This window comes from Saccopteryx leptura, chromosome 2, assembly GCF_036850995.1.
Source record: "Saccopteryx leptura isolate mSacLep1 chromosome 2, mSacLep1_pri_phased_curated, whole genome shotgun sequence".
In the NCBI taxonomy this organism is placed as follows: domain Eukaryota; kingdom Metazoa; phylum Chordata; class Mammalia; order Chiroptera; family Emballonuridae; genus Saccopteryx; species Saccopteryx leptura.
In genome coordinates, this window is record NC_089504.1 from 344941870 (window position 1) to 344958708 (window position 16839).

General features: G+C 43.3%; 1 protein-coding gene across 2 annotated transcripts in view; it reads left to right on the top strand.

Annotated features, from left to right (window-relative positions):
- Positions 1-575: 575 nt before the first annotated feature.
- The window catches only part of DNAJC7 (DnaJ heat shock protein family (Hsp40) member C7), a 33349-nt gene continuing 17085 nt past the window's right edge, over positions 576-16839 (top strand). Inside the window, exons 1-4 of one of the 2 annotated variants that reach the window (XM_066364196.1) lie at positions 576-966; positions 7541-7699; positions 14975-15063; positions 16515-16639. In XM_066364196.1, coding sequence (XP_066220293.1) covers positions 7671-7699; positions 14975-15063; positions 16515-16639 — 243 coding nt within the window. In that variant the 5' untranslated portion in view covers positions 576-966; positions 7541-7670. The remainder of the gene's footprint in view (positions 967-7540; positions 7700-14974; positions 15064-16514; positions 16640-16839) is intronic. The other variant, XM_066364195.1, reaches the window with a different exon arrangement.

A 16839-nucleotide genomic window follows, 5' to 3' on the forward strand; every position in this document is an offset into this window, starting at 1 on the left:
GGTTTGGGTGAGGTTAAAACTACAAAGATGAATTGGCTGTGTCCTTGCCTTCTGTGAGTTCCCAATCCAGACTGCATACAACAAGACAAGCGTGCTGAGCAGGGAGTTTATATGGCGGGTGGGAATACTGGGGACTCTGGAGCAGAGCCCTCACCCTGTCAGCTGCCTTATAAACTCCAGGGCAGTGTCTGGGGCGCTGTGCCACTCTTCCTAGGCCTAATGCTGAGATGGCACTCCAAGGCGGCTGACATGAAAGCATCATCATAAAAGGGTGAGCGTCATTGGGGTGATGAACCAGTTGGTGCTTGGAGATCCAGAGGGGATGAAAGGCACGGGGTGAAGACGCCCCGCGTTCCCCTGGCTTGGTTGGGCAGGGCTTCCAGGGGCCGATGAAAGCTGGGGGAACCAGGCTCAAAGTGTCTCTTCTTGTCTTTCCCAGGAGGAAGCTGTGTACACACTCCAAGGTCAGGAAGTTAGTAGGGGGCTGTTTTCCTCCCGAGTCCCAGGTCACCTGATCCCCACAGCTGAGACTCCCCTGAACCTTACAGAAGACGCTCTAGGATTGGAAGTTACTATGCCCACTAGGCTCTCAAAATACTGAGGAAAATCAAGGTCTAGAAAAGCGACACCTTCCTGCACCACTTCACGATCTACGGTAAACGTGGCGCCCCCTACGCACAGGAACCGGCCTTGGGGATCCGTCCCGTCGCGGAGACCACCGTGGACCTCCGGTGGCGGAAGGCCGCTCTGGCCCCAAACGGAGCCTCTCGTTGGTAGACGGGCCCGAGGGAGCCCCTCTGGGCACAGCGCCGCTGAGCTGCTCGATGTCCCGGCCGGAAGTGCTCTTCACCGTCGGCCTCCCACCCGGCTCTCTGGTCTCGGCGGTAAGATGGCGGCTGCCGCGGAGTGCGATGTGGTAATGGCGGCGACCGAGCTGGAGCTTCCCGACGACGAAGGAGCGAAGAGGTAACTGGGTGGCAGGGTAATGGAAGGGGCGAGCTTCAGCTCCGTGGCTCTGGATAACCGGTTCCTGCCAGGATGCAGCTCCTAGCACTAGAGGCAATGCCCCGCCCTCCACGGCACCCCCCACGCTTGAGATCCAGTGCGGATGGACCCCCTGAAGGGGCGCTCTCGGAGGTCGGCCCTTCCCTCCCGCTTCCGCCTGGCCGGGGAGCTGAGGCACCGCGTCGTTTTCCAGCAGAGAGGAAGGTCATCCCTACGGTGGAGGCTTGGTCTCTGAGGGAATTTAAGGTCTGTTGCGGGGTGGGGGAGGCGGCACGGCGACAATGACAACTTCGTTACTTCGCCCTCGACCCCCGTCTTAACTTCTGTGCGTTATTGTCTATCAGCATTTGGCATCTCTAAAGCCAGTGCTCTCTTCACCCTTTTCTTTCTTAATGATACCCCAGCGAGCACTAGTCTGGGTCGGAGGTGACTGTGTGTCCTCATTATTGACCTGGTCCTCTCCCCCCTCCTCCCCCCCGCCCCGGTTACCCCAGAAATCGAAAATGATACAGAAAAGGAGGAGGAGTCAGGGATTTGTTTCATACTCCACATGTCAAAATGCTCTTCCTCCGTCCACCGTCCCGAGTAATAACCTCGTTCTTCCTACTCTGGTTCCTTCTTAAGCAGCAAGGGAGAGGGCAGCTGCTTGGGCGCCATTGACGCTGCTGGGCAGCTGCAGGGGCTCCAGATTGCCAGTCCAGACCGGCAAAGGGAGCTGCTGAGTGAGTGTTTTTTCGAGAACACTCTGGATTCTGGCTACAGCTGAAGCAGGTTGTTGGAAGTGGGGTAGGAACACAGTGATGGGTTGTTTTACTCGTCCTAATCCTGAAGCAAAATTAACGAAAAGGTTCTGGAAGCTTGGAACCCTTATCAGCTGCAGATGACTTGATCACGATTCTCTCAGTCTTCTCCTGACGTATTTCATACTTTTATATCAAGCCCGTTATATCTTCAGTCTGGGTGATTTGAATTGGTAGTGTAGAATTGGTGCATGAGATCTGAAATCAGGATTCTTGAGATTTTTTTTTTTTTCTGCCTAAATTAGAAACCTAACAGGTATTTGGTGAGGCCGAATGAATAGTTAGAAGAGCATAAGGGTAGGTTACTGCAACCCGTGTTCAGAGTTCCTGACCTGTTAGGAACTGAGAGACTTGACAGAGTATAGTAGGTCCCTGGGATACTAGAGAAGTCAGCACACCAGAGGAGTCTCTCCTTTGGGCGACAAAAGGGCACCAGAATATTAACGGCGGTTGGACCTCAGTTCAACAGCATCCGTACTTGAGTTCTGGCTAAGAAAGAATTCAGAGCCAAGACTCAAGTACAAGTAAAATGTACTTAGAAAGTCACAGAGGTAGAAGAAGTGAGCCAGCTGAGCTGTATGAGCTCAGGAAACAAGTAACAGAGGCAAAAGAAGGGACCCTGGAGCTTAGCGGAGAGGCAAGGAAAACCACCTGGGGGAACTGGAGGGGAAAGGCGAGGGTGCCCCAAGGCGAGAGCCACTCTGGGTCCTCTCTGTCTTAAGGATATCTGTCTGGAGGTCTCGGGGGAGGGTCCCAATAGAATATACTTTCCAAGTGTGTCCTTTCAGGGTCTTGGTCTTCACTGATACCAGTGCCAGGGCGGGGGGTCATTAGTCAGTGCAACTGGTTCTGATGTCAGGTATGGCATTGCTTATCTGGTTTTGCTGCTTTTCTGGGCCTGGAGCTGAAACACAGCTGAGGCCTAGAAGTATATATTTATATTTGACACAGGTCAGAACCTCACTGTCCTGGGGCTGTTCCTTCTGCCTCTAAGGGGGTCTAACCAGAATGACTAACAATTTGCCAGGAAAGGAAAGGTCAGGGGAGGGGTCAGAGTCAGGAGACCAGATCAGCTAGGGGAGGAAAGGTTGCCCTGGGGGCGATGGGGGTGAGGTCCTTGTTTTTCCGTTTCCTACCTGGTGGCCTTCTGTACTGGTTCATGGTCCTTGCTCTGCTCATGTCTGTCTGAACTGCCTACCACACTTAGTTTTGAGTGTTCATATCAGGCCTAGTTCTTTCCAGGTATTTAGAATTAAGCATGGTCAGCATCAATGCAGAACTAACTGCAAAATGGGAACTAAAACTACCCCCAATACAGAGCTCAAATTAATGGTAAGGAATAACTTTATGTGAGAAGAGTTCCTGGTTCTTTGGCTCTAAATAAGATCTTGGGCTATATGCAATTTTCTTTTTTTTTTTTTTTTTTTTGTATTTTTCTGAAGCTGGAAATGGGGAGAGACAGTCAAACTCCCGCATGCGCCCGACCGGATCCACCTGGCACACCCACCAGGGGGCGATGCTCTGCCCCTCTGAGGCGTCACTCTGTTGCGACCAGAGCCACTCCAGTGCCTGGGGCAGAGGCTAAGGAGCCATCCCCAGCGCCCGGGCCATCTTTGCTCCAATGGAGCCTTGGCTGCGGGAGGGGAAGAGAGAGACAGAGAGGAAGGAGAGGGAGAGGGGTGGAGAAGCAGATGGGCACTTCTCCTGTGTGCCCTGGCCGAGAATCGAACCTGGGACTTCTGCACGCCAGGCCGACGCTCTACCACTGAGCCAACCAGCCAGGGCTGGGCTGTGTGCAATTTAAACTCATTCTACTTAGTGTAAACATCTGATGTAGGGACTGTACCTAATGTGGGTTCCTCTTCAAATCCCCATATCTAGAGTAAATCCTTTTCCGTGAAAAAATAAATAATAATAATAATAATAATAAAATAATAGAGACTTAGGTCATATTCTGTCATAAAATTATTGTGAATGAGCCTGAAGATAATAAACATGCAACTGGCTGTGCTGTAATGTGACTACATTATCCAGAAACGTGTTGTTTGGTAGCAGCACAACAAAATAAGGGCGGGTGTTGACTTGTGTTAACTGTCTTATTTCTTGAAATTTAAGATGTCATTGTTTGTGAACACACAATACAATGTACAGATGATGTGTTATAGAATTGTACACCTGAAACATAATTTTAGAAACCAGTGTCGCCCCAGTAAACTCAATAAAAAATTTTTAAAGGGTGTCATTGGTTGTAAAATGCACAATTGTTTCAACTACCACTGAAAAAAACAACTATAGGCCCTGGCCGGTTGGCTCAGTGGTAGAGCGTTGGCCTGGCGTGCGGGGGACCCGGGTTCGATTCCCGGCCAGGGCACATAGGAGAAGCGCCCATTTGCTTCTTCACCTCCCCCTCCTTCCTCTCTGTCTCTCTCTTCCCCTCCCGTAGCCAAGGCTCCATTGGAGCAAAGATGGCCTGGGCGCTGGGGATGGCTCCTTGGCCTCTGCCCCAGGCGCTAGAGTGGCTCTGGTCGCGGCAGAGCGACCCCCCGAGGGGCAGAGCATCACCCCCTGGTGGGCAGAGCGTCGCCCCTGGTGGGCATGCCAGGTGGATCCCGGTCGGGCGCATGCAGGAGTCTGTCTGACTGTCTCTCCCCGTTTCCAGCTTCAGAAAAATACAAAAAAAAACAACTATAAATTTAACTATGAAAAATGCATTCTTAGCAAATAGACGTATGTTGTACATATATATTCAGGGAGGGACAAAAGTAGGTTTACAGTTTGGAAAATAATACAATAGTTAATAAATAATCTCAGGAATAAATTGTTTTATGTACTCATAACTGTAAACATACTTTTGCCCCACCCTGTATAGATTTCTCATGAACATAATAGGACAGATGTTGATTGGATACCACTTAGTTGAACAAATCAAAAAGAAAATATAGTGAAATAAACAGAATTACAATTTGACTTTCTGTCATCCTTAGGAAGGTAAACATTGGGGTCTGTTAGTAAGAAAAAGCCTGTTTATGTATGGTTTTCCAATGCCAGAAATGGAGTGGGGAATTTAGAAGTCTTGGAGTAAAGGTTGGAATCCTTTGCGGCCATAGGCAAGGGCAGGGATAAGAACGTCTCTTATAAGTGCCCTTTACTATCTGGATTAGTTTGTCATTTGGCTGAGTTCTCTTCTCTGGTTACAGCCCTACTACCAGTTCAACTGGGGACGTGAGAGTTGATGGGTCTCTTGGGTTATTTTTGTGAAGTCCAGCGAAGAGTCCTTCCTTGCATCTTGGCTTAGGCACATGCTGCTTGCTGCTAAATTGTTATAGTCCCACAGGGACAAGACCAGAGGAGCTTTCAAGACAATGAACCTCATGGTTACAGCATTTAGCTTTAGTGTCTCTAGAGAGAAAAGAAATGGATTTTTTTGCCTGTCACTCTTAAAGTATTTTCCCCCATAGTAGCTGAACGGCTAAAATAAAAGATGTTATTAGTTGGCACTCCAAAATAGGTCAGCATTCTGTACGTGAAGATTACTGTATTCCCCATGTACAAGACGCAGCCCCCCCCATTTGGGGTCTAAAAACTGGGTGCATCGTCTTACACAGTGGTTGTAGTTTTTTTACTTGCATTTCCCGTTTTTTTGCGCTTGTTCTTTTTAAATTTATTTTTATTTATTCATTTTAGAAAAGAGAGACAGAGAGAGAGAGAAGGGGGGAGGAACAGGAAGCATCAACTCCCATATGTGCCTTGACCGGGCAAGCCCAAGGTTTTGAACCAACAACCTCAGCATTTCCAGGTCGACGCTTTATCCACTGCGCCACCACAGGTCAGGCCTCGCGCTTGTTTTTGCACTCATTATTGAAGATAGTGATTTGTCATCAGACACAAATGAGGACAAGCTTTTTATTAAAACCGCCCACTTTTGCAGTGCTAGTCAATCTGGTCCCGAGCTGGAGCTAATGGATGGGAGTTTTGACAGGGATGAGGAGTTGTATGAATTTTATGATGAATTAAACTTGAGTTCAATAACTTTATGTAATACTTTTTTTTTTTTATTTCAAATTTCGGGCCCCAAAATTAAGGTGCATCTTATATATGGGGAAATACGGTATTTATTTTTCTTTGTCCACCAGAACAGATAAAGCAGCTTGGAAGCCTGAGGGCTAAATTTCATAGGTTTGACATTTCAACTGATTTAAAACCTTTACATTTCTAGGAAGTTGCTGATTTAAAACCTTACATTTCTGGGAAGTTGCTGATTGCTTTACCTAATTTATGAATGCCTGCTGTTTTTTGTTTTTTTTTAAAGTGAGAGCAGGAAGCAAACAGACAGACTCCCACATGCACCCCAAGGAGGATCCACCTGGCAAGCCCCCTATGGAGTAATGCTCTGCCCATCTAGGGTCGCTGCTCTGTTGCTTGGCAACTGAGCCATTTTAGCGCCTGAGGTGAGGTCATGATACCATCCTCAGCGCCCAAGCCCAAGACCAACTTGCTCGAACCATTCAAGCCATGGCTGAGGGAGAGGAAGAGAGGGGAGGGAGAGGGGTGGAAAAGCAGATGGTTGCTTCTCCTGTGTGCCCTGACTGGAAATTGAACCCAGGACTTCCACATGCCAGGCCAACACTCTACTGCTGAGCCAGCCCACCAGGGCCATGAATACCTGTCTTGATTAAAGGCTCTGGTCATGTTTCTTGGGCTGGGGAACAGCTTGTTCTCCAAATGTCTTTATTATGGTAAAATCGAAGGATTTCAAGTTGTTCATTAATAGAAGAGACACTTCTGTGTCTCAACATGTACCTGGCATGACTAGACAAAGAGGTTTAAGAAAAACCAAAGACTGAGGAACAAGGACATCCTTACCTGATTCTGTGAGCTGATAATCTTAACTCCTCTGTATCTGCTTTCCTTATGGACACAAGCAAGAGCAATTCTTTTTAGGCCCTTAGTGCCTAGGTATTCCTAGGTATTGTAAAGTCTGTGGATTTGCCTTTTATTTGTCTGTCCATGTTGTTGATGGGACGTACAGAACCCTGAATCCATATTCCAGGGTTTGGTCTAACTGCTATTTACTGTGGCTTTTGGGGACATTTTGGAGTTCAGAATCTTCAGTGAAGAGTTTGTGGCGGTGTCTTCCCCCCACTCTTCTTCCTCACCCTGTTTTCAATTCTTAGGAATTTGTCCCCTTAAACTTTCTCTTGAAGTTCCAGGGCAGACAGCTAGACATTTCAGTAAGCCTGTGAATTGAATGGGAATTTATCTTTGACCTTGAACCCAATCAGTCAGAAACACTGTTCTCAGCTTTCATTTTTATTTTGGAGTCAGAGATGAAGAAATGGGAAATGGGACAGATGAGTCATGGTTAAGGAAGGGGTTAACCTAGGAATACAGAATCCAGAATATCAGCAGATTAATTGAACCCTGATATTAACAAGTGACAAAATTGTTAAATAATCATAACCAGAAGGAAGGGTCTCTGTTCCTTGCTACTGTACTTTGGATTCACATATTAACTAGAGCCAGGTAAATTGTGCTATTTTAATAAAATGTTGGGCCAGTGAGTGGCAGTTGCTCTAGTGTCTAGTCTACGCCCAACGACCGGAACTCTGATTGGTTAAAGCCTAGTTGTATTTTACATTCCAGCCAATCAGGAATTAGATTAGTCATTGAAGCTAATATTTTTAAAATTTTAAAAAGCTGAGTACTGGGCACTTGCCTTTGCTTTCTTTTTCTAGGACTTTAGAAGATTGGAGAACAATGGTCAGCGGCTGCCTAGGTGCCTTGTGGTCTGATGCAGAGTCCCTCTGAGAGCCCATTTCTCCCTTACTCCACTAATGTTTGGTCCCCTTTCTCCAGTGCTGAGTGATGTGGAAGTTACTTAGAGGTCGTTCCAGGTATTCTTTTAAACTGTCTGAATTTCAGCAGTAAGGGCAAGAATCAGAGTGTATGTTATCCCAGTAGTCTATTCATTTTATTGGATATACTGACAATTTTTTCTCCCCCAGCCAGATCAAAATGGCAGTTCCTGCGTTTTATTCCGCCATTGGCAGGGGTATAAGTGGTTTGAGAATGGTAATAGGAGGAGGAATATTTGACTTTTAAGTCTGATTATGAAACCTAATGTTCTTTTGGTATATAACAATGTTTGTGTGGGGAGGCCAGACTGATAAGCAAAGTGTTAACTGTCTCTTCTGATTCTAATATTAAATTGGGGGGGGAGGCAAGCAGGACCCTCTTTTATTCTTGGAGTTTCTGTCCTGAGAGTTCTTAGACAGTTTTGCTCTGAGATAGTCGACCACCTGTAAAAGTAAGGAACCTAGAGAACTTTAGAGGCAAAATACTAGTTGACAATCCAGATTCCTCACATTGGTTCCCATCTCCACCCTCCACTCTCAAAAAAGCCCCTCAGAAAGCAGCCTTTTTTCTTAGGGCCTCAGTTTTGGGTGATAGTGTCCCCATGAAGGTGGGAGATGTCACAGAATGGGAAACCAAGGAATAGGAAATGGTGGGTTTTCGGGTATGTTATGAAAACAAACCTTTGACTCATTCTGAAAGCTGATAACCTGTGTCCTCAGAGTGGCTTTGGGGAAGATTGTTTCTCAGAAGCACCTTAAGGTCCCCTGTCCTTTCCCCAGAGCTAATTGAAGTTAGATATGTGCCACAGGTTGTAACACCTCCCACCTAAGGAACTAGCATAACTCACAGTTGAAGCAGCTATTTTTGTGAGAATATCCTTCTGCCTGCACTGATGGGATTTCTGTCCAGACTGATTGGTTGCTCGCTCCCCCATTGAATGAGACAGGGCCAACTCCATCATGTTGCCTAGCATCTGTGCTTCCCTATGTGAGCAGTAGAGAGTGCTGCTGCCTTGTGTAGACTGTGTCTGTGACTCACTTGGTGCCTCTGGTCCCTCTGGTCCTGTCTCTCTTGAGGCTTCCACCTGAATATCTAAACAGAACGGTTTAAACTGCTATGTTTAGAAGTTTTGTTCATCTTCATCTTTCCTCTTTGTGGGGGACAGGTAGGAGAGGTATTTTAAAGTGAAAACAGAATCTGTTTATATAGAAAATTGGGTAAAGAAAGCTGGGTAGCCCATCTTGACCAACATTTGGCAATTGGAGGAGCCCACCCTCTGTTTTCTCTGAACCATTATGAAGCCTTATTTGCACTCAGTATGCAGTACCTTGAAGTTAGCATGTTCTCAATCTGTGGAATTATTCTAAATCATATGTGGCTTCCACTTATCTTTGTGAAACTCAGATTGTCAAATCACTCCTAGATTAGTTGGAAGATAAAAAAGAATAGATGTTTTTTGTAAGATAGAATCAAAGGTAGGCTCTTGGGCTCCTTTTTACTCTCTCATGAGGGTCAGAGAGAGTACAACAGGAAACAGGCCCTGTGACATGCCTTTGGGGACAAGAGGTCTCAAGCTGTGGGAAGGAGGAAGGAATTTCTACTCTGACACTGGCCGAGAGCCCATGAATTCTGAAGGGTGGAGGACATTTCTAGATCAGTGGGCAACTATGTAGTAAATCTGACTGAATAAAAAAAAATGGGTGCAACAATCATAGAGTAAGGGTGACATTTTATAAGTAGTAAATATAGCAGGATTGCATAAAGGATACTTGTCTCACTGGCAGTATAAAGTATTGTTGTTAATAGCCTGAGTGTAAGAAAAGGAAAGAATCTTTTTCTAAGGTTCTTCTGCCAATAAAATAGTCTCCAAAATCCAAGGCCCCTAAACACTCCTTTGTGCTAACAAAAGAAATCATTTTGTCTTGAGTTGTAATTTCAGCAAAGCTAGATTCTTCTAAAGAAAAAGAAAAAAACAATATTCAAGCTGCTGCATCTGTTTTGATTTAAACTATTAATACCATTGGAAGGGCTGAACTTTATTAAAAATACATTATTCTAGCTAAATACTTTAAATAAAGGCAATGTGGAGTGTTTTTGTCATACTAAAATCTAATCAGCATTTCCTGGGTTAAGAATGTTGCAGAATCATGAAACCATGCTGGTCTGTATTTTTCATGCACTGAGGTAGAATATATCTTAAAATTATAATGTACAAATGATGAAGCATTTCATCTCTTTTAATAATCTACCAATGTGTGGTATGTAAGTGAACCTAGCTAGATTGAGAATATGATATTTTAAAAACTACCCAGTGAATTTTGCATTAGTGAAAGCTGATATCTGAATAACCACTTTAGTTACTAAAAGATAGACTAGTTGGCCTAAGGCAAAGATCTTCCTCAAGTGTACAACTTACAAATTATTTAGAGAGAAAAAAGAAATTTTTATAGAGCATCTAATTTGGGGCACATTGCAGTGTCAACTAGGGTGTTTTAATGTGTTTTTAATTTAGCTGAGCTGTGCAAAGTTGGCTGGTGATCATAAGCCCAAGCTGTCTGTTTGATCACATAATGCTGAGCCCTGCTAAGACCTGTATAATACCAAATAATTCCCTTGGCAGTGTTTGTTGGGGTAATTAGCATCTGCGATGAATGAGTGGCCAATTAGGAGAGAAAGAATGTACCTACATGATCAGAGGATATGCAAGCACATAGTGTAGAAGAGCAGGTTTTAAGAGCTGAAGTTTTCCAATTGATGAGATTATTTCTTTTTTAAATCATTTTAGAGAGTAGAGTGAGAGAAGGGAGGAGGAGCAGGAAGCATCATCAACTCCCATATGTGCCTTGACCAGGCAAGCACAGGGTTTCGAACCAGTGACCTCAATGATCCAGGATGACGCTTTATTCTCTGCGCCACCACAGGCCAGATGATGAGGTTGTTTTTGAAAAATAAAGAAATATATTTTAAAATAGCAAAGCAAACCAGGACTGGGATGTATTCTCCTTACCTATGTCTGTCTGAGGGAAGGCTGGCCCCAGCCTTCTGGCAATGATTCTATTGTGGGAGACGGTCCCATCATCCATCCAGAGAGAACAGCTATTCAAGTGAAAAGACGGATTTGGTGGAAGTAGTTATTTCCAGCATCTCTTAAAAATCAGAAAGATGAAGTTTATTTTGCTTAGAGTTGAGGAACTGGTTAAATTCATTTTAATCTAAAAACCTTGAAACTACCAGGATGTGGAGGGGAAAACATAGGACTCTAGAAGTTAGAAACCAGTGCAGCCACCTTGAGTGCCTGAGTTGCTCTTCCTTTGTTGGAGGACGTGCAATATTATTGCCATAACTACTTCATAAGCCCATTTCAAAGGTCTTCATTGGAAATTCTGTGAAAATCTGACAAGGTACTGGAGATAGAGTGTAGCTGTTAGTAGTGCCATCAGGTCAGTTATGACCAAGTCTATATTTTGCTGTGGTATTATGTTTCTGGGTTTAGTCTGAATTTTATTTTGTGGCCGAAGATGATAACCTGTAGTTTAGTTAGTCCCTTTTGGAATCCTTTCCTTTTTTAAGATGGTCTTGGTGAATGCAGTTAATCCTAATTCTTCCTTTCTCAGCACTGATGTGTTTTAGTAACGTGTTGTACCTCACTTGCTTATCAAATGAGTTGACCTTAGCAGTGAGAGGAATGACAGATGCCACCATCAGATTGCCCTCGGTTCCAGTGTTAACCAGCTCTTCTCCTTCTTTTCCAGTCCCACGCCTTTGACATCTCATCCTTCAGTCCCTTTGCTATAAGGGCAACTTGAACAAGCTTCAGACCTTTCTCAGACTCCCAGGGCAGGACTTGAATGGATTTGACCCTGGAATTGTTCCTGATGCAGCCTTTTTCAGTTCTTGCTGCTGCCATGCTGGATTCCAAAGATCCGCTCTTGCCTCGGCTGGTCTCGCAGGGTCAGGCCCATTGGTTAAAGCTTGTCATGTATTTGGTGGGGAGGTTCAAAATGGAGGAGGGACTCCTCTTTGGGTGTTGGACCTGGGGGCAAAAAATAAGCATTCAGTCTAAAAGCACCAAGTGCCCATTGTTTAGGCAGCTGTTAACCACCATGTTTCTATGAAAATAAGTCCTTTTCATGAGGCAGTTGTGTGGGAATAGCTAATTCTGGCCTGATGCTCTGTAATGTGAGGTTAAAATCATGGTAACTTGTCACAACACAATTCTTGTTCTTTCTGCTGTGGGCTGACTCTACATTACTCGCTTTGTTTGCTCTAGAATGGAATCTACTCACCATTTACTAAACTGAAATGCATTTCTTGGGGGTGGCAAAGTCCAGTTCACTAGATCTTGCATCTTAAAGGAGCCCTGCTCTCTCTACGACTAATTGTTAGTATGCCATTTAGCTCATTTAAATCCAGATTGCAGTTCTGGAGTTGGATTTTATGCATTGGGCTATTTTGTTTCTTAGTTTAAAGAAATTCATGTTCATTGCACACCTGTTGTTCCTGGCAGTACAGATTAATTTTTAAAGTCTTAGGCGATAATTAGAGGTGAGCATTAGAGAGAATGCATAGTGTGGTACAAAGTGCAAAACTTTGAAATCTGACAGTTATGGATTAACAACCCATTTTTTACCTCTAAGCCTTAATATCTTTGAAAAATGGGGAAAATGAAACTCATGTAATAAGATAATGTATGAAAAGTTCCTGGCCTGAATGATTATTACTATTCTTCCACAGAAATCTTTTTTTTTTTAATTAATTTATTGATTTGAGACAGACAGAAACATCAATCTGTTTCTGTTTGTGTTCTGACCAGGTATCGAACCTGCAACCTTGTGTATTGGGACCTCACTAACCAACCAAGCTGTCTGACACAGAAGTCGATCTGACACAGGGCACATAGAAATCATTCTTTGCATTTTTACTAGAAGCCAGAGCTGAACTCACTCCGCCTCCATGGGATTAGTGTTTCACAAAAGAAAGGACACTTTGTATTAGTGCTACAGGTTGTTTCACCTTTGACTAATAACCTTTATACTGCTGATACATCTATCTGAGTGCTTAGACGCTTTTGGTTTTCCTCGAGGTGTGTTCTTAGCCATTAGCCAGCTGAAGAGATAGCTAGACCTTCTTGGGTGCCATTTGGGCCTGATGTTTCCTTTGAATTTACTACTCCACTTCTTCATAGGAATTGGACTCAACTTCTGAAAGCCAATGTTGGGGAAGCCCTTTCTTCAACTTTCTGGCATGTCTACTCTGAAAGGATAGGCTCCTTATATATAGTTTTTATGTAGTGCCTTGGTTCACTGAGAATTATAGGATGGTGTAGAAATGGTTCTTGCCATTGGTCCCATAAATCTTGCAGTTAGGGAATCCTTGAGGACTTTCGATAGTAGATGGCCTCTCTTTATACATCGTGACAGTTGGTATAAAAAATACTCAGATATCTATCCATCACAATTCAAATCTTCCCGCAGTTATAGAGCTTTCCCATTTTCCTCCTCCTTCTAGCAGTCTTTTCATGTTAGTAGGTCTTACCAGGACAGTCATGGAGAAGAATGGGAAGGGAGATCACCTCAATAAAAGTAGGGCAGCTTTGCCAGTTTGTAGTTTAAAATGCATACGTAAATAAATCACAAATCTCCCCAGTGCCAATATCCATAGAATCAAGCTGTAAACTCCCATACCATTACCAAGATTAAGAACTACATACATTTGTCCTCACTACAGGCAGCCCTTGAATTCAGTTTGTGTTTTGTTTTGAATTTTTATTTTATTTTATTTATTCATTTTAGAGAGGAGAGAGAGAGGGAGAGGAGAGAGAGACGGGGGGAGGAGCTGGAAGCATCAACTCCCATATGTGCCTTGACCAGGCAAGCCCAGGGTTTCGAACCAGCGACCTCAGCATTTCCAGGTCGACGCTTTATCCACTGCGCCACCACAGGTCCAGTTTGTGTTTGTATGTGTGGAGGACAGGAAAAAAACCCAAAGACTCTTCCTAGTAACAAAAACACTTAAACATTTAGTGATGTTTGCCGTAATCATTTTGACGAAGAGTTATCATTACTCATGGTGGTCAGTAGAATGATTTTGAGTATCTTGGATAGAGATTACTAGTTTGCTGGTCCTTAAAACATTGTTGGTCATGGCTGATTTCGTTTTTGTTCCTTGGTCGGAAGTATAGTCCCCAATGATGAAATATTGTTTCTTTTGGAAAGTACAGTTTGTCTCATGGCACAGTTTTAAAAAAAATGTATCTTGGGTTAGGGCAGAAATTCTGATATTACCAAACCAGTGGTTATACAAGGTACTACAGTAATAGAAGGGACAGAAGGTACCCATGTAGATATAATGGACAGAGAGAACACCAGTAGATGGGTAGTTCTTAGAGCATGGCGTGGCATACCTCATGTCCCTGTCATCCAAGATCTTGGTTTTTGCTGTCACTCAACTCTGTTTTCCATCTTAAACACCAATGCTATGCTTTTAACTTCCTTGTCATCTGCTTTTGCTCTGCTGTGCTTCCAGATGAGTGCATGAGCCACTTTTCAAGAGAATAAATCATTAAACCTCTAAGGATATGACCCATTTCACAGTGAGAAATCAGTTACCCGAAAGAGATGATCTGTAGCTCATTTTTTGTAAGTTTGCTCAAGTGGAAGCAGTTGTGACACAGTGGACAGGAGGTAAACACACTGCTCACTAAAATTAGGGCATCAGGGAACGTGCAGGTACTCCAGTACTTTCAGCCTTTTGTATAGTGCATTCTCACCAATGAAATAAAAGTTGGTTTTACATCTCATTTGCATAATTGAACAACTTTCTTTGACTTGTTTTTTGCTTTTCTGATGTTCTTGTTTAATAAGAAAATCAAATGCTTCTTTTTTTTATTGCTTCACATTCATTTTGAAATATCCCCTAATTTTTGTGAGCAGTAAAGATTCAGTCTCAGATAATGTCTAAATTTGCCTCTCGTGTGGAGAGTAACTATAGAGGGGAGTAGTGAAGCAAGGCAGGTGACACAAGAGAGGTTTCCTTAGTTTAAATCTAAGTGACAAAGATAGCATCTGAAGACCCTGGATTCTTTTATTAGCACCTCCTTTTTGGTCCGTCAGCCAATCAAACAAATCTATAAATTCCTTCAAGTATCTCAATACATTCAAAATAAGTACATAAATAAATAAAAGTTTTTTCAAAGTGTTACACTAACTTTCAACTCAGTGTGCAGGGCCTCTAGACCAGAGATTGCTCCCATGCGACTGCAGAGGTTATTGACTGTGTCGACAGTAACGGATTCCTTTCTTTTTTCTTTTCAGGGAAGCAGAGTCTTTCAAGGAACAAGGAAATGCATACTATGCCAAGAAAGATTACAATGAAGCGTATAACTATTATACAAAAGCCATAGGTGAGATGGACCTTGTGCTTACGCTGAAAAATAATTTGCCAAAAACTGTTATAAATAGCTTCTCGCTAAGAAGTAGGACATCTTCATGCTTCATGACCCCATAAGGGAATCACTTTTTCTAGCTGAAGTGTGTGGTAGTTCTTTTGGCAACTTAAAAGCAATTCCAGAAATTCTAGATAATGCATGACCTGTGGTGGCATAGTAGATGGAGTGTTGAACTGGAATCCTGAGGTTGCTGATTCAAAACCCCAAGCTTGTCTGGTCAAGGCACATATGAGCAACATCTACTACAGATTGATTCTTCCCGTTCCTCCCCCCTTTCTCTAGAATCAATAAATCTTAAAAATTAAAATAAAGAAAGAAAGTCTAGATCAGTGGTTCTCAATCTTTCTAATGCCGTGACCCCGCAATATAGTTCCTCATGTTGCGGTGACCCCAAACCAAAAAATAATTTTGGTGGCTACTTCATAACTGTAATTTTGCTACAGTTATGATTCGGAATGTAAATACCTGATATGCATTATGTATTTTCCGATGGCTTTAGGCGGGGTCGCGACCCACAGGTTGAGAATTGCTGGTCTAGATGTTACGGCAAAATGGTGCCCACCTAAATGGTTTTCAGCCATTGCCAGTTCATTGACTGTCTTAGAAGATGGTTTTGGAGAATATTGTCGGGTCCTAGTTCCCGCCATGCTCAATTTGGTAACATGTTTTTAACCCTGTGCCAGCACATTTCTCACCTGACTTGCTTTGCAGGCTTCCCATCCCCAAGTAAACAAAGCAAATAAAGACATTTTTGTATCTTATATAAAACACAATCCATTAAGAAGATAAATATGTTGACCCCTATTCCAAAAGGTAATTAGTGCACATTAAAGCTACATATAAGTGATTTTTTATAACTTGTTTTCATTTTAAATTGGTTGTGCCATTGCTGCTGTCCATTTGCACAGGTAGTCAAAAATTTGATTGTGGCTTTTTAAATTTTTATAATTTATTTAAAAGATTTTATTTATTTATTTTTGATAGAGAGAGAAAGAAACAGAGAGGAGGAGGAGCAGGAAACATCATCAACTCCCATGTGTGCCTTAACCAGGAAGCCAGGGTTTGAACCAGCAACCTCAGCGTTCCAGGTCGATGCTTTATTCACTGCATGATGGTGGCTTTTTAAACAGAGTGTCACCAACCTGACTGATCCCATGGTTGCTAGCTTGAGCCCCCTGGTCAAGGCATGTATGAGAAGCAATCAGTGAACGACTAAAATGTTGCAACTACGAATTGATGTTTCTCATTTCTCTCCCTTCTTGTCTCTAACTAAATAGATAAAATAAATAAAATAGAATGTCACCATTTCTATTAGTTTGACACAGTTCTTAGGGACATGACCCATGAATTTTTGAAGCAGTGACCCATTCTAAACCTTGTTTTATATCTTTCTTCCTTTCCTATAGATACATGTCCTAAAAATGCTAGCTATTATGGAAATCGAGCAGCCACCTTGATGATGCTTGGACGGTTCCGGGAAGCGCTTGGAGATGCGCAGCATTCAGTGAGGTTGGATGACAGTTTCGTTCGGGTATGTAATGGGATTCTTTGAGGGCACTGGGTTGCTACAGTTTACTTCCTCTAGTCCAGTGTTTCCCAGTCTCAACACTATTGACATTTTGGGCCAGATGATTCTTTGTTGGGGTAGGGGCTGTCCTGTACATTGTAGGATGTTTAGCAGCATACCTGGCCTTTTAAGTTATCAGTAGTACCCCCTTCCTATCCAGTTAT